General features: G+C 39.0%; 1 protein-coding gene across 1 annotated transcript; it reads right to left on the reverse strand.

The window, feature by feature from the left end:
- Window positions 1–3,412: 3,412 nt before the first annotated feature.
- Window positions 3,413–25,987, reverse strand: LOC101856457 (GTP-binding protein Rit2). Its single transcript, XM_005106559.3, has 5 exons — window positions 25,755–25,987; window positions 19,521–19,577; window positions 17,852–17,925; window positions 15,902–16,093; window positions 3,413–11,682 (listed from the first exon to the last, which is right to left on the reverse strand). The coding sequence occupies exons 1-5, from the start codon at window positions 25,828–25,830 to the stop codon at window positions 11,431–11,433; spliced, it is 651 nt and encodes a 216-aa protein (XP_005106616.1). The 5' UTR covers window positions 25,831–25,987; the 3' UTR covers window positions 3,413–11,430.
- Window positions 25,988–27,224: the final 1,237 nt, after the last annotated feature.

A 27,224-nucleotide genomic window follows, 5' to 3' on the forward strand; every position in this document is an offset into this window, starting at 1 on the left:
ACACACACACACACACACACACACACACACACACACACACACACACACACATAGCCCACGTCCTGTATCAACATTTTAACCCCACGCTATGAAATCCGTCCACATACACAATAAGGTCAGTAGTCACTCAAAGGCGAAGAAAGGGGCTAAAGTCGTTCTCATGGTTTGTCGATACTGGTCGCGCGAGATATGCTGCAATCGATGAGATCAGAATATTTACTCAACAGATACCATACCCACCCAAGCAAGACCCTTGACGAAATGCTATCTCTGTTGAAGGACAATTCAACTTCGCCCAGACTCCAAAGTTGGTGACATGCTGCCGTACTGAAGATACCATTGACCTTTGCACTGTCACACCCGGTCCTCGTGCCAGGTCGACCGCGCCTGCCTGCAAACCCCCCCCCCCAAAAAAAAAAAACCCCTCGTTACCGTATTAAAAATTTACCACAGCACCTTCTGCATATTCGTCCGTCTGTAAACTTCATGCATCAAATAAAATCAGGATGAAGCACCATCTTCACTAATATTAGCAAGAAATTATCTTTTATCCCAACCCCCCTCCTTTTTTCTAAATTTTTTTTTTTTTTAGCTTTCTCTATTATTATTATCGACACTTTTCAAACACAGATCGCGTAGCAGAATTATATTCCTTGGCGTCATGCAGTCGGGGCCATACACAGAGGAACCCCGTTGTACCGCCAGCCCCGCTATTCCGCTAGTCCCAGAGGTGGCAATATAACGAGGTTTGACTGTAATTTCTCAGGGTCCCCTTGACTCTTTCAATTCATCTTTTGCACGGCCTTCCTCTTCCTTTATAGCCTGAGTAGCCTACTTGGTGTTATAGGCTCTTGGGGCTGGCTGGCTGGGGGACTTTTGTAACAACAGGCGGCCAAACCATTTTTATTGTCTATTTTATTTTATGAAATGCAGACAGGACTCCGTGCAAATAGTTGTTTTTACTTCTTCATTTCTCTGCCTGTCTCTTCTTAATATACTGTCAAGGGTTTAAACCTTTATTCTTCTCGCATGCAGTGATTTTTCCTTTCATGGGTTTTACCAGAGAATTTTACAATTTTACATACTCTCTAGTTTTACTTAATTTCCAGGTCTGGCACTGGTGGCATATATATAATATTATTATGTTGGTTTAAATTTGAAGTGATAAGTTAATTTTGTGTCCAAGAAGATGTTTGGTTGAGATTGAATGGGTGCGAGCTGATGGTTGACGCTGTTGGCTTTTTGAGCTCGTGTTTCCCCTATGTTTCTCGGTCTACTCTATGGACCCATTTTCAGAAGAAACAAAATGTTGCTAAAACTGAGTAAGACATTGACTTGTTTACTTAATACTATTGACATGGATGTTCAGGGGACTGTGGTTCCCGCTAACTTTCATAACTTCTGTTTTTGAGGTGCTTATTCTCAAGTCAAATTTCTCGCAGCTGTTGTTCATTTCGGTGGTGTGATTTAGAGGCTTTGTTGGTTTAGATGAATACGACATTGGTTGTCTGCAAACAGAAGTTCATTTAGGCATTCTGGGCTTTGGTTTGCGTCTTGCGTTATATCCATAAATATTATAAAGAGGAGGGGAGATTTATAAAAGCATCCCTGTCGAACTCCAGATCATCCTCCTGTTAATAGAGCTTTAACGTTGTCTAACAGTTGTCCTCTGACGCCCTACACTTCAATTGTCTTTCATAGTTTGACACTTCCTCTGTCGAAAGCCTTCTCCTGATCTATGAAAACAATGCTGGATTCCCTATTTTCCGATGGATTTCTCGCATAGCTGTCACTACTGTCAGTCATAATGCAAATGCAGCATCCGCGCATCCTCCTCCTTTGTGGAACCCGATCTGGGCTTTGCTAAAGTTTCCCTCCACAATAGGTCTTATCCCTTGTTTTATTATTTTCACGAATGCTTTCCCTGTGCGGCTTAACACAGAGATTAGAGATGCCTCTGTACATTGTGTAGTCGCATTTCATTTATTAATATTATCATTATTATTATCATTACTATTATTTCGAGATGTCATAATTATATTCTCCATCCTTAGTATGTTTTCTGTCCAGCTCGATTTTGTACCCATGTGCCTTCGGGTGGGGGGGACTCTTTATAAAAAGGGAACCCATAATATTTACACGACAGCCCACCTTAAAAAAGACACGGTACTTTATCTGTTTGTTATTTGCTTCTCAAAGGAGAAAGAAAAACGGAACAGCAGTCTTTTTCATGTACAGACACCCCTTGTCAACTACTTTACGTTTCTGTTAGTCTGTAATGCAGTAATAGATACCAGAAAGCGTTTTCCTCATGTGGCCCAACTTGGCACACCATCAAAAAAATAACAAGAAGAAATCATTCAAAGAGAAAAGAAAATCCTGACTCACTTGAGTATAAACTTCCAGCTTTCTATACATATGGTCACTTTTAAGCACAAAGGGGCTATCCCGAAAAATGCTGTTTGAAAAAAATAGAAGGGAAAATGTTTGCCCCTCATTCAGTTTCTTTAAAAGACAAGGATAGTTTTCTCAATAACCAAACAAATATATACACACCAACGAAACCAAACTTCTATAGGAAGGGCAATGCCCACTTTTGGTGTAGGTCAAGATTTCTGGAACCCCCAGAAATCTTAGTTATCCCGCTTTTTCTTAAAAGTAAAGTGACCATATATTATATCATGATAATGAACAACTGAGGGTGCCCAATAGCTTTCAGCCCGATAGACAAAGACCTTCACACTGCCCAAGGAATATATAACAAAAACATTTTTAAAAACAACCAACCCCCCCCCCCCCCCGAAAAACAATTTGGGGGCTCTCAAGGCCTAGAGGTTAAGATGTTTGCCTCTCTTTCAAAGGTCCAGGGTTCGCATCCTGGTAGCGACGGAAACATTTTCTTCTCTAAAATTGTCTCCTCTCACCTCCTTTCCTGCTCTCTAGAAATGTTCTGATATCAGCTTTCGTCCACTTTCTGCCCCCACCCCCTCACCTCCTTTGCCCTCTCCTCTGGGCTCCTGACTCTTTTTGCAGCCTTTCTACCGCTACTCCTTAGCTCCTTCTTACTGCTGTCTTTCAGCCACACCCCTGATCTTCTGGTAGGAAAGATCTACATCTAGTCTTCTCGTACAAGGGAGAAAAATCTTGGAAGTCCTGAGTGCAAATTGTGCACGTTAAAGATCCCTTGGTGGTCTAAAATCGATAAGAGCAGGCTTCGGCCGCCACCTGAGCAAAATTCAAATTTCCTATCAACTGAAAACGTTGAATGAGTCCGGCACCCTCATTTGACCTTATGCAGTTGTGAGTGCCGTAAAACACTTGTTGATTTACCCAAAAAAACTACAACCAAAAAAACAAAAAACAAACCAAACAATTTGATAAACTGCAAAATAAAATGAAATTCCACAGGTTGTTCAAGTCAATTTCCAGTCCTTTACGTTTAATAAATAACTGTACATGTACAAGGTTTCACTTCGATATAGCATGATAGGTGATAGGAAACAAGGAATTTTATAGTACGGTCAAAATAAATATCGAAAAATAAGTGCTACTCCCATGAATATTTACAAATTCTCTTCAAATGTTTGGATCAACGGAAATATAAATGAACATCCCAATCATTTTCACAATTCTTTTTTGATAGAGCGCTCGTTCTATGGTGTTATTGCTGCTTTACATCAAATTCACATGAGAAAAATCGCAAAAGCCACATCATATGCACCAAGTTTCAACAGTCAACATTCATCATAAACATCTGTACACTTCTTAGGACAGAACATACAGTACAATATGAAATTTGGTGAATAGTATGAAGAAATATTTTAAATTTTAACAAAAAAAAACTGACAGCAGGCAGTCTGAAAATCATTCTGGAAAAAGAAAAAATTAAGCAGGAATATCGTCGCCATTGTGGTAAGATCAGATAAGTGACATAGAGTAAATTTCGCAGGAGAAAGAAAAACTGATTTATTAAAAGGATGGCTTAGAGTTTTATCTGATTTATCATACTATTACTAAAAAATTCCACTTTTGGTTGTTTATTTAAATATTAAATTTTAATTCACATATATGAAACATGCTTAGTAGAATGCCTTTCGTCAAAAAAACAAAAACAAAACAAAAAACAAAAACCAACAATTTGGCAGTTAACTGAGCTTATCGCGATGGTGACAATATGCTGATTTGATTTTATCTTTCCAAATAAAACCTTTTATAACAAAAGCATGTATACTCTCACAGCCCATTCGATAAAAACAGCTTTTGAACAGTTTTTTTCTGTTCAGCTAAAAGAAACTGCAAAATGAGTAAAATAAGGATGTCTTTTTTAAAATATAAAAAGATTATGATCATCAGCAATTCTGATAAAAGAACAAAAAAGGTTTAATAATGAGTTTAAAGTAAACGCCACAGCTTGAATATGAGCATATTCCCCTTATCCATAACTTTAAAAATAGGAATGGGGGAAAGCTCATCATGCAAATTGCTTACCTTCGTGAACATTGTTTGTGAAAGTCCACTGATGAAAAGAAAGAAAAAGGGTGATCCATCAGTTGCTATCACATGTACTTCAAAATAAGCATATAAGACTATTAAAGTTTATTCAATTATTGAGAAGTTGCTTTGGCAGGACCATCTCTCAAAATACTGTTTTAAAAAAGTCATCCCATCTGAATTTCAGGCTTCTTTTCCAAGCCCATCATCAAGTGTCTAGACTTCAATCTGAAAACAGTGGTCATTATAACGATAGAGATCACAATAAGCTGCTCTCTTCTCTTAAGCACTTTATGTTTTGAATACGAGTACTTACACTACTCCATGGAGAAATAGAAATATTACTCTCAGCTCCAAGATCAGACTTAGTTGCTCATTGTTTTTTCTTCTCTCTCTTTTTTTTCTTCAAATGTTGGTATTTTTACATCCCCATATACAGAATGTGCTCATTGGACATATCGGAATTCTTTTTTATACATCTGTGAGTCATGGACCCCTACAGCACACATACAGAAGAGGATGAAAGCTATAAAGACAGAACATTTTCATAAACTCCAATCAACCTCATGGAAAGACCATACTACTACCAATGAAGAAGTGAAATACAGAATGAGGTAGCCCATAGGAGATATATGAAGACCGACCTACCGACCGCAATAAAGCAATGCAAACTTGAGCTGTAAGGGAACATGACATTATACAGGATCACAAGGGCTTGCTTAGACAAATCTCCCATACAAAGTGAGGAGAGACGGGTAAGCAACATTCCATAATGGACAGGCCTGAAGATGAGCAAGGGATTTAAAGAAAAATAGCACTGGGAGGGAGGGAGGGAGGTGGTTGCCAAGTTAGTTGTGGTACCCTTGTGCCCATGGCTATGGGAAAAGTGCAAAGTAGTTGTACTTTTATAACTCAGATGGCTGGGAAACTTTTGTCACATGGAACGTGTGGGAAAACAGAAAGATTTCCTTTATTGAAAGAGGTAAAAGTAATTACCTCTATAAAAATGCCTGCAAGGTGGACAAGACCTTAAAAGACATCAACTTTAGGATCAATGAACAGATGGCAGAAGGCTACAGCTGAAGGAAGAGGGAAGTCAAGACCAGTTTCAAGATGAAGAAGAAAGGCACTGTAATAAACACAAATATACTGCAAAACCTGAAGACACAAGATGACACAACAGTGGGCAGAACATATCTGTCATTGTCCCCTTTGAATTTACAGAACCTCATACATGTACTTTCCTGGATGCATTGGTTTAACCAGCAACATGCACTATCATAGGCTTATAAAATGTGGCCAAACATGACACAAACATTAGTCTACAGTGATGAAACAGTGTCTACTTTACACTTATCCTGGATTCAGTGCCACTATCCTTCCCCATTCCAAATAAGGCAAGTTCAAGGATTATGAGTGAATATAAAACTCTCAGACAGTCACCAATGGTTTTGTAAGCGGGTGGGTTGCATAAATACTCATCACCAGTAAGACTTGATCTATATCAAACAAAAAGCTGAGGTCTATATCTAATGGCCATACGAGAGATCTTCATTTTGACATTTTATTGCATGTACTGCATATTTAATTTGTTATTACAGTCCCCCCCCGGTAATGTAATGACTCCAATATGTTCCAATCAGTGTGAATATCACTCTATTTGTCACGAATACGGCCGAGATGCTGCTTTTCCTAAATACACAAATAAGTTTTTAAATCACTTGGACTACCACTCCCAAATCTGGAATTTCATTAACAGGATGCAGCTGTCCATAGCATGATGGACTAGAGCCTAGGAACCTGTCATAATGAGTGTAAAGTCAAACACAAAGATATTGTTATGTTCCAGTCTCAGTTCACAAAGCATAATTAAGTGTGGGTGGTTGGCGGGTGCTCTGGTGTGGTTTGCTCCTTCTTTCCTATCAAACATCTATCGTCCTTATCTCCCCTCTTTCTATTTTGTGTTTGTTACTCCCTTGTAACGCCTCTAATCTTCGGCACTTATATGACCTTATTGTGCTGCAATTGCCATAAAACACTTACTAAAACTAAAACATAGTTTAAGTAGAGTTATAATTTTCATTAACATCTTTTTCCGTTGGTTAAAGAAATCACCAGGACAAAAGAAATTCACCATTACAAATAAAAGATTCAATTCTTCTCTGATACAAAAACATACTAACCGACAGTATAGCACCAGTAAAATAATTAACAAACATTAATCATAACACAAGCCAATCATAATTTTAAGTTGTGAGGAAAACCCCATAAATCAGTATTAAGCCGTACTAATTTCAAAATTTCTCCTCAAGCCAACTTTCTCGTAGAGATGTTTATGTTTACCCTCCCAGCACATATTTTAACTTTCAAATTTGAAATGTTACAGGAACTTGCTTCCCTGTGGGAATATCATGTAAACATATTTATTTATACAATAAATCTGTCCTTTAAAAGTAGTCATATTTTACATAAAAGCTACAATAACAAAAAAAGCACCACCACTGACAATAATTGGGAAATTTTAGATTTAAAATTGTCTATAATTGTGTTTTATATCCCCATCGACACAATTTACATAATTTAAGAGGCAGGCTGCTTCAATCTTGCCTGTCAGGGTCAACTCACACTGAGATGGATACAACGTCCAAGCAGAAAGACGGAGATACTTCATAATTGTTCCCACATGTGAGTCGACCTCAGGTTTTTTGCTTGTGATGGCCAAGTGCCTAACTGCTGCACTACACATGCTGGTAATTCTATACCAAAATCTTTTACCCTATGCGTACGCCCTGGGGTCATTTTGTACCCCAGGGGTTGTATTCTTCACATTTTAGAATGCTTCTAGAACGAATATCGCTCTGAAACATTCAGTATTTCTCAAAAAATCCTTTTGACAGACTGCTATGCCAAGCTTACGGAACGGATTAACGAGTAAATTTCCTCTTTGGAAAGTGGTGGCACAGAGTTCCCCACGTCATATGGATGATAGTAAAACATGACCTACGGATAGGGTTAAATAGCGTATGAAAGCTACAACAAACTCCTCTTTTCAACAGTTATGGGAATTATGCGACTACAAGAGCTTAAAATCATAAGTTAATGAATACGTTGTAGTGAAGCTTTTATCTTGAAATTCCCCACAAATTTTACAATAACTTACTTTCCAGCAAAATATTTTTTTTTTCCAAAAATTCCACTCTGAAAACTGTGAATATAAAAATAGCACAAAGTCAAAAAGGGCACCTCATAAACCTCTTCAACAGCCATCTCAGTGTTTCCAAAAAGTACAATTTGTTACATTGTTACACAACTTCACCTATACTATAGAAGCATTGTGTTTGATTCGGGCAGAGTCCAGCAATTCTTTGTGCTGTTGGAAAAGAAACTGTGATTTTCCCCCGACTCCACCATCTTGCACCGAGAGAAGAAAAACCTACATGGGGTAAAACTTGAGATGGACTAGCATTCTGTCCAACAGATGGTTCAGCACTGTTTATTTCACTTCATGACATGAAAACTACTTGACTTCCGTTCAAAGCACTTAAAGCTTACCAAGAATTATAAGTATAAAAATCTTTCAAGCCTGCATTATCATATAACAAAAAGATACTGACTGAAAACAAACAAAAATGCCCGACTGATCATCCAAATCAAAGACAGACTACTTCCTTGATTTTGATAATAAGGAGCAATGATGATGGACTGAAAAAAAGCTGAAGTTAATAAAAAATCTTTTCCTTCCACTTCTCCCAAGATGAAAATGACAATATAATGTCAAATCAGCAAAAGGCACAAGTAAAATGATATCTTCATTCATTAAATCACAAACAAAAATTGTGAAATAACGTGACAAGTGGACATCACAGGGACAGAAATGACAGGGTGTGCAATAGCTCTGAGATCCACCTTAAGAAAATAATATGAAATAAGCTTTCAAACATCAAATATCAGTATGATGAAATGAAAAACATTTGACTGATCAAGCATTACAAAGCAAAATCTTCCAGTGCCGTAAGAACGGGCATTGAACATAATGTAAGGCAATCCTGAAGTAAATAGTAATAGACTAAATAGATTTTACTTTGTCAATTAAAAGAAAAATGTGCATTTTACCTTTGTCTATTAAAAGAAAAATGTGTTCACAAAAATGAAAGGTGTAATCATCACTCACACAGCCATGCACTGGTTTATGGCACTAGGGTAGGTTTACATGTATATATGACAATGAAAAGTTAAACAACCTTTTTCACTCAGAAAGTGACTCACATGAAGACAAATTCAATTTATAATACAAGCACAACCTAATGAGAGATATAAATCTTCATATATAGCACAGATATATGAAACAAAAATCTGGGAGAATGAAAAGGAAGAAAACATTTGTATGTGAACACAGGAACACAAACATACACAAAATGGTTTTTAAAAATCCTTAGCCTGTCACAGGTACGCCCAGCTGTTGGGCAAGAACAATCAGTGCCGCTACACTCTTCAGGAAGATTCTTCCCCACAACACTTTGCCAAGAAACAAAATAGACGGAACAAGAGAGGGGAAAATGGGTAAAAAATGGACAAGGAACAACATGAGGCATAGGTAGAACATCTTTGTACCAGCCGAACTGGCCAAGACAGTAATAGGAAAAATGTTCTGCCCCCTCGCTACACATGTAGACACATATTACATGCATGCACTCAAACATACACACAAGCACAAGCACTCACAAGAGTCTCACCTGAAAAATAATTCTCAGGGTTAAAATCTCTTGTCGTCTTCCATGAAATAAAAGCTCTTGAATACGAACGTAAAAAACCCCATCACCCAAACTGTTGCTCAATTCGACATCAAAATCCATCTCCCAAGCAGCTCTCTTACTTGTACAGCTCAGTACTGACATAAGGAAAATGTACAAGAAACCTCAGATAATCTGATATGTTACTGACACACTTTTCTTGGGATAAATAAGCATAAAAACATTACATTTATTTTTAACATAATTCAATTTAAATCTTTTAAGTACTGTGGGTAGTAATGTACTTCGACAAAAATAATTGAAACAAAGTATGTATTGTCCATTCTTTACCACAAAGTACACTTTAAACAAAAAAAAGGCTCTCAAACAACCTATGGATAGTACAAACTAATTTCTCTAAGACCTGTAATAATAATTACAGGCCCTCTATATCAAAGTTTTAAGGATGAAACACAAGCCCATTTCAGAATAGAACCCCACAACAGTACAGACCACAAGAACAATGTTTCAAACCACCTTGGAGACACTTTCTTATTTTTTTGTAATTTACGCTGAATACAGAGAGTGATGTAATTCTCAGAGTTGGGGTAGTAAAGGCTAAAATGTAGCCTGAGTAGAGTAGGAGTTTGCAATCAACTTTATGTCACTTAGATATAGCAAAAGTAACTTTTCAAAACTGTTAGTGGAGTAAAAGAAAAACAGAAGAAACACAAGCTGAATACTCTGTGATGGTCTAGCAACAATGAAATTATAAATTTCACAGGGGAAAATAAAACAAAGTAACTGAAGAAAATCCTAACTGTTATGTTACTTGAAACGAATACAGAAAACACAATTACAATTGTATTCAATGAATCACAACAATAATGCTGTTGAAAGCAAGACACTGTTCTATCTGCAGCCAATAGAAAGTGATAAAAATATATAATAATATACTTTGTCATCATAAGGTGTTGTGCCAATGGAAATGACTGTAGAAAATGTTTCACATATCAGAGAAAGAGGAAAGATATTCTCGTAAGAATGTCAGATGCACAAGTGACAGTGGTAAAAGCAAGCAAGATCACTTGTTGTAATAGTACAAGTAGTAATCTTTTCTATGGAGAGAGAAGAGGGAAGCTTTTTCAGATTGCTATCAGCATGCTGCATTTTAAAAAAAACATACAATCTCGTCAACACCCCACCACGTGTGTTATGAGTGTTAAGTTTTATATCATCTGACAGGACAGGCCCCCAAAATATTCAAAGCTTGTCCCCCCAATATTGCCATCCACATCAGTTCTACAATCTTTCTATTAAGGCACTACCTAAATATTCTAAATAATCAACATCTGTGATTCATAATTTTCTGTTCTTTGCCCTTAGGTCCACAGAGAAAGTCAAACCTCCCTATTTACTGATCATAACTTTTTATCTGTTCTTCAGTCTCCATCACCTTCTTCCTACATGAACACCACACAGCATGGTTGTCATGCTAAGTAAGCAGGGCAATTGCATTATATGATTATAAACAGTGGAATAATCTGCTATAAGGTATTAACTGTAGAAATGCTTGTGAACTGGGAAAAAGGATCTAATAAATCTTTCCATCATGACACAATGTAGCATCCATTCTTGAAAACTATCTTTAAAAAATGAAGGACCGACTATAAATGTTTATAAAACTATATAGGCAACATTCTATTGGTCAACACACAATTAAATTTGATATGTAAATAAAATCAATATAAAAACATCAAGCTCATTTTCCCTATTTTGTCTCAAAACATACCAAGACGAATAAAACTAAGAATGTTATTCCTTCCATAAAAAATAATTAGCAGGAGACTTTTTAGAAAGAGTGCCATCTAGTGACAAATAGACTACGTTAAATCTTATATACACACAATACAAGCTTTGTCTTAGAGACATTATTCAGAGAATTTAATCTCCGCACTTTTCCTAAGCAACATAATAACCAATTATTAGAATCTCAGCTCCTACAACAGCTTACACTATCACTTAGGTCATGCGTCAACATGAGCAACAGTTACAAAATTCACAATTTTCAGGACAATAAAAAAAGACAGAGTATGGGGAACACCAAATATCCCATTTAAATAGAATTTCGATCATTTGTATAAAACTGTCTTGAAGTACAAGAAGAGTTGTCTCAATAAAGTAAAATAGCAGATATCCTCAAAATGCATCATTTGCTATGTTTAGACGAACTTCCCCTTTTAAATAAAGATGCTGGTTGCAAAGAAGTTAGGAGCTTCCGAACTTTACCCTGCTTCTTCTTAGGATTCATTTCTAGATCAAACTTTTCTTTCTCCTTTTCCCGAATTTCTCGAACTATCCCATGGAACACATCATCTATACACTTTCGAAGATACGCTGATGTTTCGTAGTATCGACATCCAAGCTGCCGTGCAAGTGACACACCTTCTTCATACTTTACCTGAAAGAGAAACAGAAACATAATACATAACTTAGTAACTAACATATATAATCCTCAAAATTACAAGCATTCAAGAGGTCAAGGATATTGTATTCAAGGCACTTCACTACGAACATGACAGAACAGTTTCAATCTCACGGCAACCTTATTTTGAATTTGATTCTCAAGAATGGTCTGTTGTCTCATTTTTCAACAATATAGTCAAAATTAAAGCTGAATATGATGTCTTGAAGGGCTAACTAGGACTCAAAAAAACTGCAGCAGGGAAAATGGCTATGGAAAGACAACTTGGCTTAGAGAAAAAATCATTTAAACCCACAAAACACACTATTATGCGTACAGAGCTGTTAACTCCCCCCCCCCCCCCCCAAAGAAGATTCTAACCCCATGGCAGTTCAAGATGGTGGTCATTGGCCTCCTAATCTCCCTCCAGACCCTTCACCAACGCTTTTCTGCATTCAATAAATTCATGCTCAATAGCTAAATATGGTAAGGGATACAACTACAACGTATTTATGGGCTTCATTCTTGTTATTATTAGCAAATCTGGTCTTGACAGAGAGTTCATAATTTTTCTTGAACCGTGACAAGTTCATGAGGAGTAATACTAGAAAATTGAGAATACATGGAATTTTGTGACACGTAAATTAACTTCAGTACTTAGACCTTTAAAAACCTATTAAAAGTGTTTTTTACACACTGGTTGGCAGCTATGAACATACATATATAGTCGAACCTGTGTGAAACGGCCACCCAATGTCAAAGAGAAAAGTGGCCATATATCACAGGTGGCCGTCTTAGACAGGACTAATCAAAATGAAGAAAGCAAACCATTCCCTTTTGAGGTCCCAACCGGGGCTGATCTCAAGCATTTGACTGCCGAAAGGTGAATTTATTAGGGTTTTTGTTTTCCTTTGAAAAAAAAAGGGGGGGGGGGGGGGGGAGGGGGGCAGTGTAAGAGAGGTTTTGTGTGATTCTTTTGCTGTTGTAGTTTTTTTGGTGAAAGTGTAAACTAAATGAAATATGTAAAGCGATGAAAACCGAGTTCTGAGCTAGAACAAAAGCATGGGTCGCTACCGTTTGAAGAACGAGTGACGCTTCTGTCGCACTTTCACGTTAACGTCCATTGTTATTACTTTGTTACAAAATAGGTAAACTAAACTGCGACCAGTCACTCCACATACGATGCGTGTGTATGAGTTGAGGGCGGGCTTATACGTTATGACGTATCACACACTTCCCCCACCAGCAGTTGAAAATTTATTGTTACCCATTGGTCAACTTCGGTGAACATTCATTGGAGGGACTAACGATAACAACATATAAATGGATTATGACGGCCCGTCCACAGCGTAAGGGTCCGATTCAAAATTTATGACAAAGTGTCGGGTGATGCGAGACCATGTTTGACCGTCTTAGGCAGGTAAAACTGAATATGGGTTGATAAAATGAGGTGGCCGCAGCAACAAGTGTTTTGTCTAAAAATAGCATGGATACAATTGAGAAAGTCCTTATTCTCCTTGTTAATTGCCTTTGAAAACATGAAGATGGGTTATTTTAGTGAATTTTCACAATAAATGTCGTTTTTCCTCAAATGTAATTTTTTTCCAGTTTTTCCCCCTACTCCTTCCTTAGTTTTTGTCCTTTTGACATAAAACTTTCAGGAACCATAGATGGCAAGTCTGTCATCAATGTAACAGAAAGTTATTAGCGAAAAAGATAACACTTTTTCATTGGCAAACGATTACGCAACCTAAATTTAGAAAAGATTTTTATACTTAAGGAAAATTCTCATATCTTTTTTTTCTTTTCCACGTAGTGAAAAAAACTCGCTGTTACTCTGATAGGGTCTCGTTCAGGTATACGCTCACCATATTTAGTAAAATTTGGTCAGTAAATAAGAAAGCCTTAGGGATTAAAAATTCAATGTTTATTTTCAAGATGGCGGCCGTTTCCATAGCAACCGCTGTAGCTATGCCAAAATAAAATTGCGTATTAAGAGATTTTACTGTGCCTATGTGTACTTAGATTTGATCTTGGGCAGCAAATATAGAAAACGGTCCTCAAGGGTAGCTCCTTCCGTTAAACTATATAGAAAAAACACAAGGGGGGAAACGGAAAGTGGCCATTAGTACAGGTGGCCGTATTATACAGGTGGTCGTCACTGCAGGTTCGACGGTATTTAAATATTCCACAGTGGTCTCCACATGAAATCCCAGTCAGTTTAAAAACCAGCTGCTTTAACCGTGTAACTGAAGTTTTCTAAAAACAGAAATCTGCTTTAGAACCGGCTTACAGCTTGAGACAATTTACTTTTACCGAGGAACTTTCCACTCTTTCTGCTGGTTGGGGAACAGGGAGAGGGTGTTTGGCATGAACTAACAGACGCTAACATCGACACACTACATGTACATTGACACAGTTTTTAATGCAGGCACGAGAACCCTGCCAAGTTGGTCAATCACTAAGTGGTTTTCAGCAAGCACAATCACTTGCATTGCTTCTCTCATGTGGTCAAAGCATCTGATTGACTTCCATTCACGGTCATTCTTTTCCATCACTTACATAGCATTGCTACTGTTGTTGTTTCATAGTTTGCATTTGTACCCAAAACAATGCACACCGCACAGACATGCACACACATTTTATAACCCCCCCCCCCCTTTCTTCTATCCAGCATTAGTATTGCTTAGTTGGTGAGTATTTCATCATAGAACAAACATAGGAAGCTAATGAATAGAAGCTTGTTGCGTCTCTTGTGTCTCTATCGATTACCATGGCTGCCTGTTTTTTTTGATGAGGAAAAATCCCTTGAACGTACTCTGATACCATCCATAAAGCTCCCTCAGATCCAGTCAACAGTTGGCAGCGAGTGTTTTGTAACACACATTCATTTTTATCATGTGACAAACTTATAGTGGGTTACAAAACGGACATGGGAGGTAGTGAGTGGTGTGTCTTCAGATTAACTCTTGTCCAGCATCTGTGCAGAGATGCGAATCTTATCAGCAACCTATTACGCCGGACATTCCAGGTGGGCTGCCAAGGTCACTCAGTGTGTACTGTTGGTGTACAGCGAGCGGGCCTGGAAACGTGTGTTTTCGACATGAATACCGTGGGAGTGTGTTTATCGATGATGAAGATAACGCTCCATCTTTTATAGCTTTCTATTTTTAAGTATTACGAACACATGAATAACTCCCTCTCATAAGCTGATAAGACATTACCAGTAGTTACGCCCATTCGAATAACCTTTTTAGACGCTCTTGTTGTTATGAATGATCTGGGGTTCGAAAGGGGAAAATATAAGGTCAATTTCCAAATGTTTTGCTCTCAAATTGTTCTTTCTACAAGCACAATGGTATTCAAAACTATCAAACAAGCTTCTTTTTTATTAGGTAGTATCATTTCATACATAATCAAGCTTATTTGAAAGATTTTGTATAGAAAAATGGAAGTCTTTTGTTTCCTGACTATCCCTTCAAGCTCCTCATGTCTAAGTGGGTCAATTTGTTCTAATTTCATTGGACGAACATCTAGAGCTATCAAATTTGTGTGTTTTGAATGAGACATTTGCCTTGGTAACGAACAAACGCAGGCGGTTCTAAAAGTAGGCCACAAACGCACACAAACTCAAGCAGACAGACGCACACACATTTGAGCTGCGTGAATGCGTGTCCGATGCGGGACCCGAATGGAACGGGGATGATGTTCGGCGTGCGTGTGCTGAGCCAGAGGCCGGATCGACATGGGACTGGAACGAAGGCGAGGTGCCGAAATAGGCTTGTCGGGCGACATAAACCCGGCCCTCGCAAGACGAGGGGTTAAAAGAAAAAAAGAAAGGTGGACATGAGAAAGGGCTTGGATGCGAGTGGAAGCTAAAGTGCATGTGATGTATGGTGAACTGGGGACAGATTGAGATCTCTGAACTCTCTGAGAGCAGTCCAGTTAGCTTTTAGCGTACCATTTCTGTTTGATGTCAATCATAGAAACATAAACTGGGGCATTTCTTGGGGCCTGACGAGATGAGCACTGACAATCACCCTATCCTTTATTTATCCCTCCCTCAATCACCTCATCTTCCCCTACCCTCAGCTAAACCAATTGCCCTGTCTAGGCAGAAACCTGTTGAAAAAGTAATTTTTTCTCACTCCCTCAAAATTCAGTTTTGGAAAAATTCAGCTGTATCTGTCTTTGTCAAATCAGAATTCTCTCAAACCTTTCTTTTCTGCTCCAAGTCACATTTATTTCCAGCGATTATGATGGGGATCTCCTCCCCAGCACGCACTCTGTTAATCAAATTTCTGTAGGCGACCAGCTCCTCAAAACTCCTGCGGTCAGTTATGGAGAAACACAGTATGAAACCTTCTCCATTTCTCATGTACTGTTCTCGCATTGCAGTGAATTCAGTCTGAGGAGGAAAAAAACCCACAACATTTTTAATAGTCTTGTGTTTTTTTTATTCATTTTTATAGCAATAAAACAATTATGCATGAGCATGGCCTGAAACAACGTGGTAATAAAGAACATGATTTTCAGAACGTTGAAAAACTCTTAATTAAGTTCTGTTAAAATTATTTCGGACATTAGAAACCTGTTTTTAATAAGGGTAAAAAAAAATTCAAATTCAGCTTTTGACCAGACACACAGAGGTTCTTTTGAAAATAATGCACTTTATGTATTTGCCAATCCATTGAGGAACTTGTGGTCTAGAAGTACTGTGTTTGTATCTCATTCAATAGGTCACAGGTTCGAAACCTGACAGCAATTAAAAAATGTTTTCTAAAATTGTCTTCTCTTGCCTCCTTTCCTGTTCTCTAGCCATGTTCTGTCATCTGCTTTCATCTACATTTTCTGTCCCTCCCCCCTCCTCTGGGCCCCTCTCTCCTTTGCTCCTGACTCTTTCTATTACTACCCTGGCCCCTTCTTATTGTTGTCTTCAAGTTACACCCCTTATCTCAGGGTAGGTAAGACTGAACACCTAGCCTTCTTGGATAAGGGCAAAAAATCTCGGAGGTCCAGTGTGCAAGCTGTGGACGTAAAAAATCCCTTGGCGGTCCTAAAATCAGTAAGAGTAGGTTTTGGCCGCCACCTGGCCAAATTCTAAATTAATTTCTTCCAAAACTGAAAATACTCTAGTTAGTTTAAAACCATACAGAGTACCTTTGAAATCGGAAGGTGACCGCAAGAAGGCAAGGTAAGGGGCTCCACTAAGTAGGTAAAAAACAGTTGCAAATATGTAAAAATAAATAAGTTGCACTGCAGGTTGAAGAACCAGTACTCAACTACCCCTAAAACTTGTAGTGGAACACGAAGAAGAAATAGAACAAGGAGATACCAACCCCTTGATGATTAAAAAAATACAGTATCTCTCAGATCCTCCTCCAAAAAGCACGGTTTCAGGAAAACAAAAGGGAGTCACCAATATCCCAAAAGACACAGATTAACGGTTGTCCAAAATACAAAAAACCCCCCAGTGAATGGACCGACCTGTGGTGAACTTACATTTGACTCTCATAGCATGATACATGTGTCACTGCAGGCCATACCTCTTGAAGACTTAGCTGTGCCCATTACTTCTTTCTCCTTACCTTAAGTGTCTCCCCCCTTAAGCATCATAAACTTTTCTTCTTTGGAAAATGGAAACTTGAGAAATACATGGGTTCCTCCTCAGCCAATAATAGTGATGTATCAAACTCAGAATGAACACAAATAAATATTTTTCAGCAGCAAATTCACTTTGCTGAAATTATTAAGCCCGATAGCGAAGATTTTATTAAAAACAAATAAAACACATTTTATTTTCATATGAACTTTGTTGAGTGTATCACATCCATTAAATAAGCATGCAGACAAAACAGCAAATAAGGTATAGAAAATGAGCAATACTTCTCTAGCAAATCATAGTAGCATGCATTTCAAATTGCAGTATAGTCTAACAGCTGTGAGAAAAAAAAAAAGGGTTTTATGCAAATTGACCACATGGGTCTTTCAGAAAAAGAAAAAACCCTCCACCATCATAGAAATCCAATATGTGGTGGGTCTGACTATCCCTTCACACGAACTGTTTTCTTTAAAGTGGAGGCATAAGCTGTACTATCTATACTACTGTAAACATAGCAATTCTCATAATTTATGATGTTTTTTCCCCCTTAATTTCTATTCTTACCTGTCCAGCAGTGTCCAAAATATCCAAGTGAGCTGGCTCATCATCGATACGGCACTGCTGTTCAAATGAATCCTCTGAAGATAAAAGTATGAAATACGATCACAAATTTGATTAGCCTTCAAAATCTATCGTTCTTTCTTCTAACACATCAGATATTTGGAGATAGACCCATGGCTTCTCAAACAATTAGGCATCTCTGTAGAACATGGTGCTTCCCAATGTATATTGTGTAATCCATTTTTGACAATATAAAAAGTCTTAATATAAATAATAGCATTACTCCTACTAAACAAACAAAGAAGGCGCTATTCAAAAAATAAGGAGAGAACAGTGGAGAGTCAACTGTTGTGGAACTGAGTCTAGTAGTTGTAAGTAAGGGGGCTCTGTAGCCAAGAGATGAAGGTGCTTGCCTCTCATTCAAAGGTCGCGGGTTCGAATCCGGGTAGCGACAGACACATTTTCTTCTCTAAAATTGTCTCCTTTCACCTTCTTTCCTTCTCTCTTGCAATATTCTGTTGGCTGCTTCCGTCTCCACTTTCTTCCCCCACCCCTCGCCTCCTTTGCACCCTTCACTCGGCTCCTGACTCTTTCTGCAGCTTTTCTACTGAGTGCTACTCCCTGGCTCCTTACTGCTGTCTTTCAGCAACACCCCTCATCTTCTGGTAGGAAAGATCTACACCTTGCCTTCTCGGACAAGGGCGAAAAATCTTGGAGGTCCCGTGTGCAAGTTGCGCACGCTACAGATCCCTTGGTGGTCCAAAATCGATAAAAGTAGGCTTCGGCCGCCACCCAGACAAAATTCAAAGTTCCCAACCAATTGAAAATATGTGGTGTGTCCCGCGCGCTCATATGACCTTATATGCAGTTGCGAGCGCTGTAAAACACTTACCAAAACAATAAAAGTAGTTGTAAGTTTTATCCAAGAGCTAGTGAGAGAAGAGAACTTGACAAATATTGAAAGATTATATTAAACATCTATATATATGTAATAAAACACACACAACTCACACACACACAGAAGGACAGAAATCTATGTTCGCAAATTCTTACTTGTAAAGAAAAGTATTTCCCAAACACTTGCAATTTACTATCATACAAACATTTTTTATACCAAGACACCTATAGTGTGGTCAAAAATTCGTGGCCGGACTTATTGTAAAATATCTCCTCAACTATCGAACATAAACACTCCAATTTTTGCACTATGACTTGTATTTGTATCAATTTGTCTTAATATATAACTGGGCCAATATTGTTTTTAATAGCAAGTCAGTCATGTTTTTCTATATCCCATTTTATGTGTGATGGAGATTTCATGTTTATATAAATTTATGAAGAAAAGTTTTTTAATCTAGCCCCAATTGTTCTGGAAAAATATGATTTAGGACAGATTGAAACAAACTGCTGTGCAAAGTATGGGTGACATAGATTCACCCGTTAAAAAGATATTTGAGAATAAGTTGCACCACAAATTTTTGACCGTATTATAAGTACTGTCCAAAGAAAAAAGCAAATTTCAAAGCTGCTAAACCACAGATGGTTGGTACTGCACTGTGTTCTGATGACCTAGCTTAAGATGTTTTACATAAATGTGGGAAGCTCACAAAGTTCTCTTTAAAGAATAGAGCTCTTACATCTGAGACTATTTAGGAGAACACTAATTGCTTACCAATTGTAGGATCATGATATTCTTGAAATCTGTGACATACAAACTGTATCACTAAAGCTGCAAAGAAAAGAAGATATTCAACAACTTTAGATCATTAATACATTATTAAGAATTTTATCTACTTCATTAAGCACCATTCACTATGAACAAGCAAAAGAGCTATTATAACAGTTTGAGGAAAATACACATTGTCAGCGTTATTCCACAATCACCAAAGTCAATTTCAGGGGGCTTCTATACAAGGCTGTTATTTGAATAAAGACATCAATGGGCATCTTACAATAGTTTATCGGCATCTGTGGTGCAGCGGTTTAGGGACTTTACAGTCACATGAAGATGGTGTGAGTTTGATTCCTGAGTGGGAAAAACATTTTTTTTCAGCTGGGACTCCGCATGTCTTTCTGCCCCGGTTGGCCCTGACTGGCAGAGTCAAAGCAGCTAGTGTCCTAAATGATCTAAATTGTGTTGATGGGGGTGTATTTAACAAGATATATACAATTACGGTATAGTTTCATTTCTGTTATTTCCTTTTTTGACTAGGGCATTCTCTTTTTCTTAACTTAACTCAGGACGGGAAAAAAATGGCTTTGGTGCTTGAGGAATGATGCTGACTATATATATGGCACAAAAAAAAAGTCAAACTTCTGATTAAAGAAAAAATGATTTGACGCCACACAAATGAAACTAAAATTGATCTGAAACTGTCCAAAATGACAAAAACATTGTTGAGGAGAAAAGGGATTATCTAAGATGGGTGACCTTCATGGACAGTATCAGTAACACAGCAGGACTAAAATGCCTTGTTGTGATAATGGACTGCAGAGAAAAACAAACTGTAATAGATTACTTCATCATGTGTGCAGCCCAACCTGCCCAAGATAGAATCGCAAGGGAGCCAGATATATATGAATGGGCCTGAGACATTTTCTGCCTTGGACAGGGATTTTTGGGGAGATGGGGAGGGGGGGTTACAGATGGCCAGCGTACACGGTGGGATCAAGGATAGCTTGTCCAGTCGGCAAACATGGGTCAAAACTTCACACCTCCCAAGTGCTATTCTAGGCTCTCTGACAATGGCATGCATCAGTCTTATCTATCCATTGCCAACAGTCAGTAGTTGCATTTCATATGACCATTGTTTAACCGATGAAAAATAAAAACAATTAAATGTCTCCTTTGTTCCCACCCTTAGCCTCACCCATCGATGTAATAAGCATAAACAACCAATGCCACCTCTCCCCTGCACGTAACAACGATTCAAGGAATTTTTTTCTCGGCTGGCCATACAATTAGGACTGGATGCAGGTCAAATTAATTTCAAACCTCTGGCTACCCAGGAAAGTATCTGTGCTGCAGCACCACTCGAGCAATTCACACGCAATGGTCAGATTCCACATCTACACCACTCTGACCAACAGCATCGCTCAGCGCTCACATGGATGGGGTTTGGTAACTGTCTGGTACCCCCAAACCGCACCCCTTTCAACCTTCCTTGCCTGGTTCTGTAGCGCAAAGGTTGGAGCCCATGGAACAAAACTTGGGAGTTTTAGAGTGTCAATTCAGGGCTGGGCGGGCAAAGCATTTTCTGTCTTAGACTCGTTAAAACCTTCCGAAGAGAAGGAATTTCTCTTTCTGTTTCCGGGTTGAGCAGGTTTCTGTCTTAAGACAGGTGTATCATAGATGAATTTACAAAGAGGGAAGAGGGAAGATTCTGTTTAGATTAGACTGTAGTTAGAAAATTGAAATCACAATTAACTAAAATGGGGAAGCCTTTTCTGGCTAAGTGGAACTATTATACAAGAATTTGACCACTCTATCATTGCTTATTGTGCTCTCTTAAAATTTGCCCTGGTGACCTTAGTCTGGAATAGAAACCCTCTGCCTTTTCCATCTCGAAAAAGTGTCGCAAGAAGCTAACATGATTCCAATTATCACTTTGCTGTCGCCAAGCCTCTGTCCTCATTCCATCTGTTTGATAGGATAAAATGAATTTAACACTCATGGGCTTCCTTTGCAATGGATGACCACCATGCCAAGTGATGTGAAAGCAAAACAAAATCAATTTAAGCAGCAGAGGTGTTAAGTGAGAAAGACAATATAGTCAAACCTGCCCTAACAACCACCCCTGTATACTGTACGACATGAGACAATCACCTGTACAAATGGCCACTCCCCATTTCCTCCTGTACATATTTTTTACATTATGACGACACCATGTAAGATGGCCATTTGTCTAATATGATCACTTTTGTCCTCGACAATGTGTGGTCGTCTTAGTCATAGACGGCTCCGTCTTAGACAGGTTCGACTGTTTTCTAAAAAATTGGGATAAAAATACATGCACCTAGCACACTTCTGTGGCTGGCCCAAATACAGATGACGTATTTCCGTCATCTATTTTTGTCGTCTTCCGGGGCTTCCCTCGCCAGTTGACTAGATCTCACCGTAGCGATCCCTTTTTGTCGCTTAGCGCACGATGGGCAAGGTCACTAGGTTTCATCTCCGACTGCTAGGTGCTAGTGTGTGAGCGCACGCGCTTGTGTGTGTGCGTACGCTTGTGTGTGTGTGTGTATACGTGTATTTGTCTGTGTGAGGGTGTGTGTGTGCACGCACATGCTTGTGTGTGCGTGTGTACAACTTTGAGGAGAACAGGTAAATTAATGGAACAAGAATTGCTGAAATTGTTCATAAGAAAGATAACACAAATTAATACAAAAAAACAAACACGGCAAGATCTTGTCAACAGTTACTGGTGAGAGAAACTCCAGAAGACAACAAAAATCGCAGTGGCTACGTTCACGGTGCCCTGAATGCAGTTTGCAGGCGCCGTTGAGGCTACGTTCACGGCACTCAAGCTTCGTTTAGACGGAGCGTCGTTTAGATGGAGCGTCAACTGCCGGTTTAAGTAAGCCGGTTTTAGTCAGTGACGTATCGTATATATATATATATATTCAATATTTTAGCCTGCTTTAAGCGTTCCATCCCATGAGATGAAGGAAAACGAAGCAGTGATCCTTCACCGGTCGACCATTCGTCGTTTTCCCTTACACTGAGCTCTGGCTCCTCAGAGCTTGCCAGGGTAAGGGAAAACGACGAACTCTCAATTACGCAACAACGCATTAGGATTATATAATATGACAAAAATGTACATGCCAACCAAGATGTTTCAATTGCCCTATGTCGCGTCTGGGTGAGAATTGGGCGCAACATTGTGTTAGCCCGTGACGGCACGTATATATATACGAGTATAAAAAAAACGTTCCAGTGTGCAATTTTGTCTGCGGGCAGTGTGTGTGAGAGACAGAGAGAGACAGAGAGAGAGAAAGTGTGAGAGAGAGAGAGAGAGAGAGAGAGAGAGAGAGAGAGAGAGAGAGAGAGAGAGAGAGAGAGAGAGAGAGAGAGAGAGAGAGAGAGAGAGAGAGAGAGAGAGAGAGAGGGGGGAGAGAGAAAGAGAGAGGGAGAGACAGACAGACAGAGACAGAGAAAAATAGAGAGAGAAGGGGGGGGGGGGAGGTGGGGAGAAAGTGACGGGAATCGATCACTTTTTTTATAATGAAGACAAGTTGTTCCATAAAGAGGAAGTTTTTCGCAAACTTTCGAAGATACCCTCCCGTCTGCAGATGACAATCTAGAACACGTCAGAAGTGCATCGAGTATACATGGACAAATGTGCAGAGAGGCAGAAAAAACATTGAGCTTTCAAGTGTTCTGCCAAAAGTTCAAGAAAAACAATGTGAGTTTACTTTCAACCAAGAAAGACCAGTGCAACATTTGCACTCAGCTTCGAATCTGGAAACCTCACAGAAACAGAATACACAGCTCATCAAATATGAATATATATGAGGAAAGCTGCAGCTCGAGCAGAGGAGGACAGGGAGGCTGCATTGAACCCAGAGAAGAAAGTGTGCGTCCTTTGTATGGAGATTCAGTGCGTCCTCCTGGCACCATTACTAAAGAATTATAAAACAAAACTGGCTGTACACAATTTTACGATTTAGGATCTAGCCACAAGAGACGCCAGATATGTCTGGGATGAAAGTGAATGTGGTCTGAGCTGTAACAGTTTTCATCATGTCTGACTCACTACCTGAGATTGCAAGTGACTGACTTCAACCACTTCATCATCTACAGTGATGGGTGCAACAACCAAAACAGAAATGCCACCCTGGTGAGTGCAATGGCTTCGCTGGCCAAAGAGCTTACATCACATATGAGGAGAAATTCTCAACAAGGGCCATACCCAAATGGAGGTGGATTCAGTCCACAGCACAATTAAGCGATCGCTCAAAAACGCACCCAATGGACTACGCAAACATCATGTTCAAAGCCAGACGCATCCCAAGGCCCTATGAAGTTATTATGTACCTGTGCCACACCTTTTTCAAAGATTTCGCAAAGGTCGGAGATTACTAAACAATCAGCCAATGGAGAAAAGCAGGCGATCCTACTGTCACTGACTTTCAGGCATCAAAGTACACTTTAAAATTCAGTAAGCTGAACTTTGATGATGAATGGCAGGCGCTGCAAGGACCAAGAAAGCTTAACACCCTGTGTACGACAGTTACTCCTGGACCTCTCTGCAAAGGCAGATCTATATTTGAACATAACTGCCAACCAGTATAAATATCTACAGGAGTTGAAGGCTGTCATACCACAATGCTACCACAATTACTATGAAACTTTGCCTCAGTAGGAAGCTTTGAAGGCGATCAAATCAAATTTGATTATTGTCGAGTCTTTCAAAACAACGGAGACTTTTTGTCGTAATGCCTTGATATAGTAGCCACAGGACACAGTGAGACAGAGTATGCTCTTCTATTGTTGAGAAAACTCAAACGTAGTTCTTGTCAAACCACGCACCTTGAAGAAAGTTGGCGTATTCTTTGATACAAAGCCTTTTTGTATAATAATAATAATATATTATTATGTAACCAACTTCACTCAAACCATTGCTGAGATAGTGGTGCTTTTGCGTGTGGCTTTACTTCTTTCATTTTTTTCTTAGTATTACTTTTTTCCAGGCCTTTGAATGGCCACTCAGTGCCAATAGTACAGTGTCAGACATTGTCATAAATTCTAAAGGCCTGCTGCTGCTACTACTGTTGTTGTTTGTTTTTGTTGTTGTTGCTGTATAGCTGTTCTCCCTTACCCTTCAAACCTCACTGTTCTTCTACTTCAAATGTAATTAAATAATAGTAATAGACCCATTGCTGTATTCTGCTTCTTCTACTTCTAATAAATTTTCAACTTTGTGACTGCTGTTTTTGCCCGAATTGACTCCATGGCATTGAAATTACAGCAGCTGATAGAATGGTAGTGGTAGCGATAAAATCGTCCTCCTCCTCTTTCTTTTTCTTACTCCTCCTCCTCCTTTTTCCCTTTCTCCTTATAAATCCTCCTCCACTTACCCCTCTTAAATTCTTCTTCCCTTCCTCTTCTGATTTATAACACAAAAGATCACGACGATTGAAACAATAATAGATCAAATACGTTACCTGCAAGCGCGGCTTGGCAGCACTAAAGCCCAGCAGTGGCTTCCTGATAAAACTGGCCAACCCACAAAATTGAGGGTTGGTCGGTTTTATCCAAAAAAATTTGAGCGACATGGTATAACCATCCAACCCACGCAGTTTCAAGAGAGTTTTAAAGGGAAAAAGGTCTACAGTTTTTCGGTAAAGTGTTTTTATAGGTGTTTAACGCACCGATTTATCGTTAGACACCTTTGTTTTTAAATAAAACAGGTTTTTCCTTCTCCTTCCTGTAAAATTTACCCTGCTCGTTTTATCACAAGGCCGACGATACACTTCTTTCCTTCATCAACCAAAGACTACAACTGCATCAGACTCTGTACCATAGATAGTCCATGGCATTTGGTGTAGGCTAGATCTAGAAATCTTACTGATCAAAAGTCAAAAGTCTTGGTAGATAGATCTAGATAATAGATCACAGAATCTAGAGTCTAGAGACAGAGAGCTAGACTAAAGGCGCTACTCAACTGAAGTAAACTGAAGTCCAGACTCGAGAACTTGACTTTGTTGACTGTAAAAGTCAATAAAGCTTTTATACCTAAACCTAGCTGGTTAGATAACTAGGTACGATAACTAAATTCTAAATATCAAAAGAGTGAGTAAGGGGGGGGGGGGTAGATATCCACAAAGATGCAATCAACAGCTGAGATTGAGAGAATGATCTGATCTGTTTGTGCCTCTGAACTTATTGTACTTGCAGACTTACCACTTTTTCCAACACCACCATCACCCAAAATCACCAGTTTATACTTTCTCCTGCCTCGTACACTTTGGCCAGACATAACTGGATACAGAAAAATTCAATGCTGTAACACATTCATGGCATTGGTGTATGATTAAGTCAAAAAGGGTCAAGTTGATATTTCCCTAAAAGTGAAACAAGGAAACATCGTAAACAGCCTACAATCAGAATTCCGGCTCACTTCTAATTTTAGACATATTTACTACACACGTCGAACTGAGCTATCTCATTGGATGATGGTCATATGCTATTAATAAATCATGTTGTCATTCGTTGTTTCAGGGGATGCACAGAAAAGATCAGGGGAAACCAGTTCAGGCTTGCTTGCAGGCAGATGCAATGGGATTCAATGGGCGACAGCTGTACCTCTTCAGATAGATCTACTGATATGACATACAATGACAATACACTTGGCTTGGCAATATCTTTAATCTCATGAGGGCTTCTCGCAAGGGCACGAAAAGAATTCTCTTGCAATCAGTGTCAAATAATTTCTCATCATTTCCCACAGGGACAATAAAGTATAATCTTACGCAGCGATAATCTTATTATCTTAATCCAACCCCCCCCCCCCCCCCCCCGAGAAAAAAAAAAAAAGAGAGAAAAAAAAAGAGAGAGAGAGAGAAAGGGAGAGAGAGAGAGAGAGAGAGAGAGAGAGAGAGAGAGAGAGAGAGATCGAGAGATCGAGAGATCGAGAGATCGAGAGCGTGTGTGTTTGTATGTGCATGTGTGTGCTTAATTGTTTGTTAGCAGGTGTATATGTATGTGCAGTATGTAGGACCGAAGTTGCTCATTTTTCGAAATTAGCGAACCTAATGGAAACTTTAATGTTCACAATATTTGTTCATTTACCATTAAACTTTGTTAGAGATGTTATCTAAACCTCATTACAAAGATACTATAGAGTGTACATCACTTTTTAGAATGCAAGCCTAGGCTAGGCTCTTTTTCTGAAATACTGCTGTATTGGCTGGGACTGGGGTTATAATAGGGAGTGCACAAAAAGACACTCCCCCCCCCCTAAAAAAAGTGGCTGGGGCTGGACGGACTAATTACCTACCCAAATTCCCAAGAGCGTTAAATACATCTCCGCCCCCCCCCCTCTCTCTCCTCTCTCTCTCTCTCTCTCTCTCTCTCTCTCTCTCTCTCTCTCTCTCTCTCTCTCTCTCTCTCTCTCTCCCCCTCTTAATTGTTATTCCACCTCTAGATCTACGTGAACACCGTTTCTTTGGTTCTTTTTCTTTCAGTTTGTTCCCATCTGTCATTTTATTTTCACTCTCACCACCGAGAAGGCCACACCACCCACCCATTCGAAGAAAAAAAAAATGACCTCACTACAGAAGGCGAAGCAGAACGCTCTGACGCACTTAAGTACCGGTATTACTCGATTTAAGTTATAATAAATAGGCCTAGATCTAGTCCCAATATTTTTAT

This window comes from Aplysia californica, unplaced genomic scaffold (assembly GCF_000002075.1).
Source record: "Aplysia californica isolate F4 #8 unplaced genomic scaffold, AplCal3.0 scaffold00543, whole genome shotgun sequence".
Taxonomy (NCBI): domain Eukaryota; kingdom Metazoa; phylum Mollusca; class Gastropoda; order Aplysiida; family Aplysiidae; genus Aplysia; species Aplysia californica.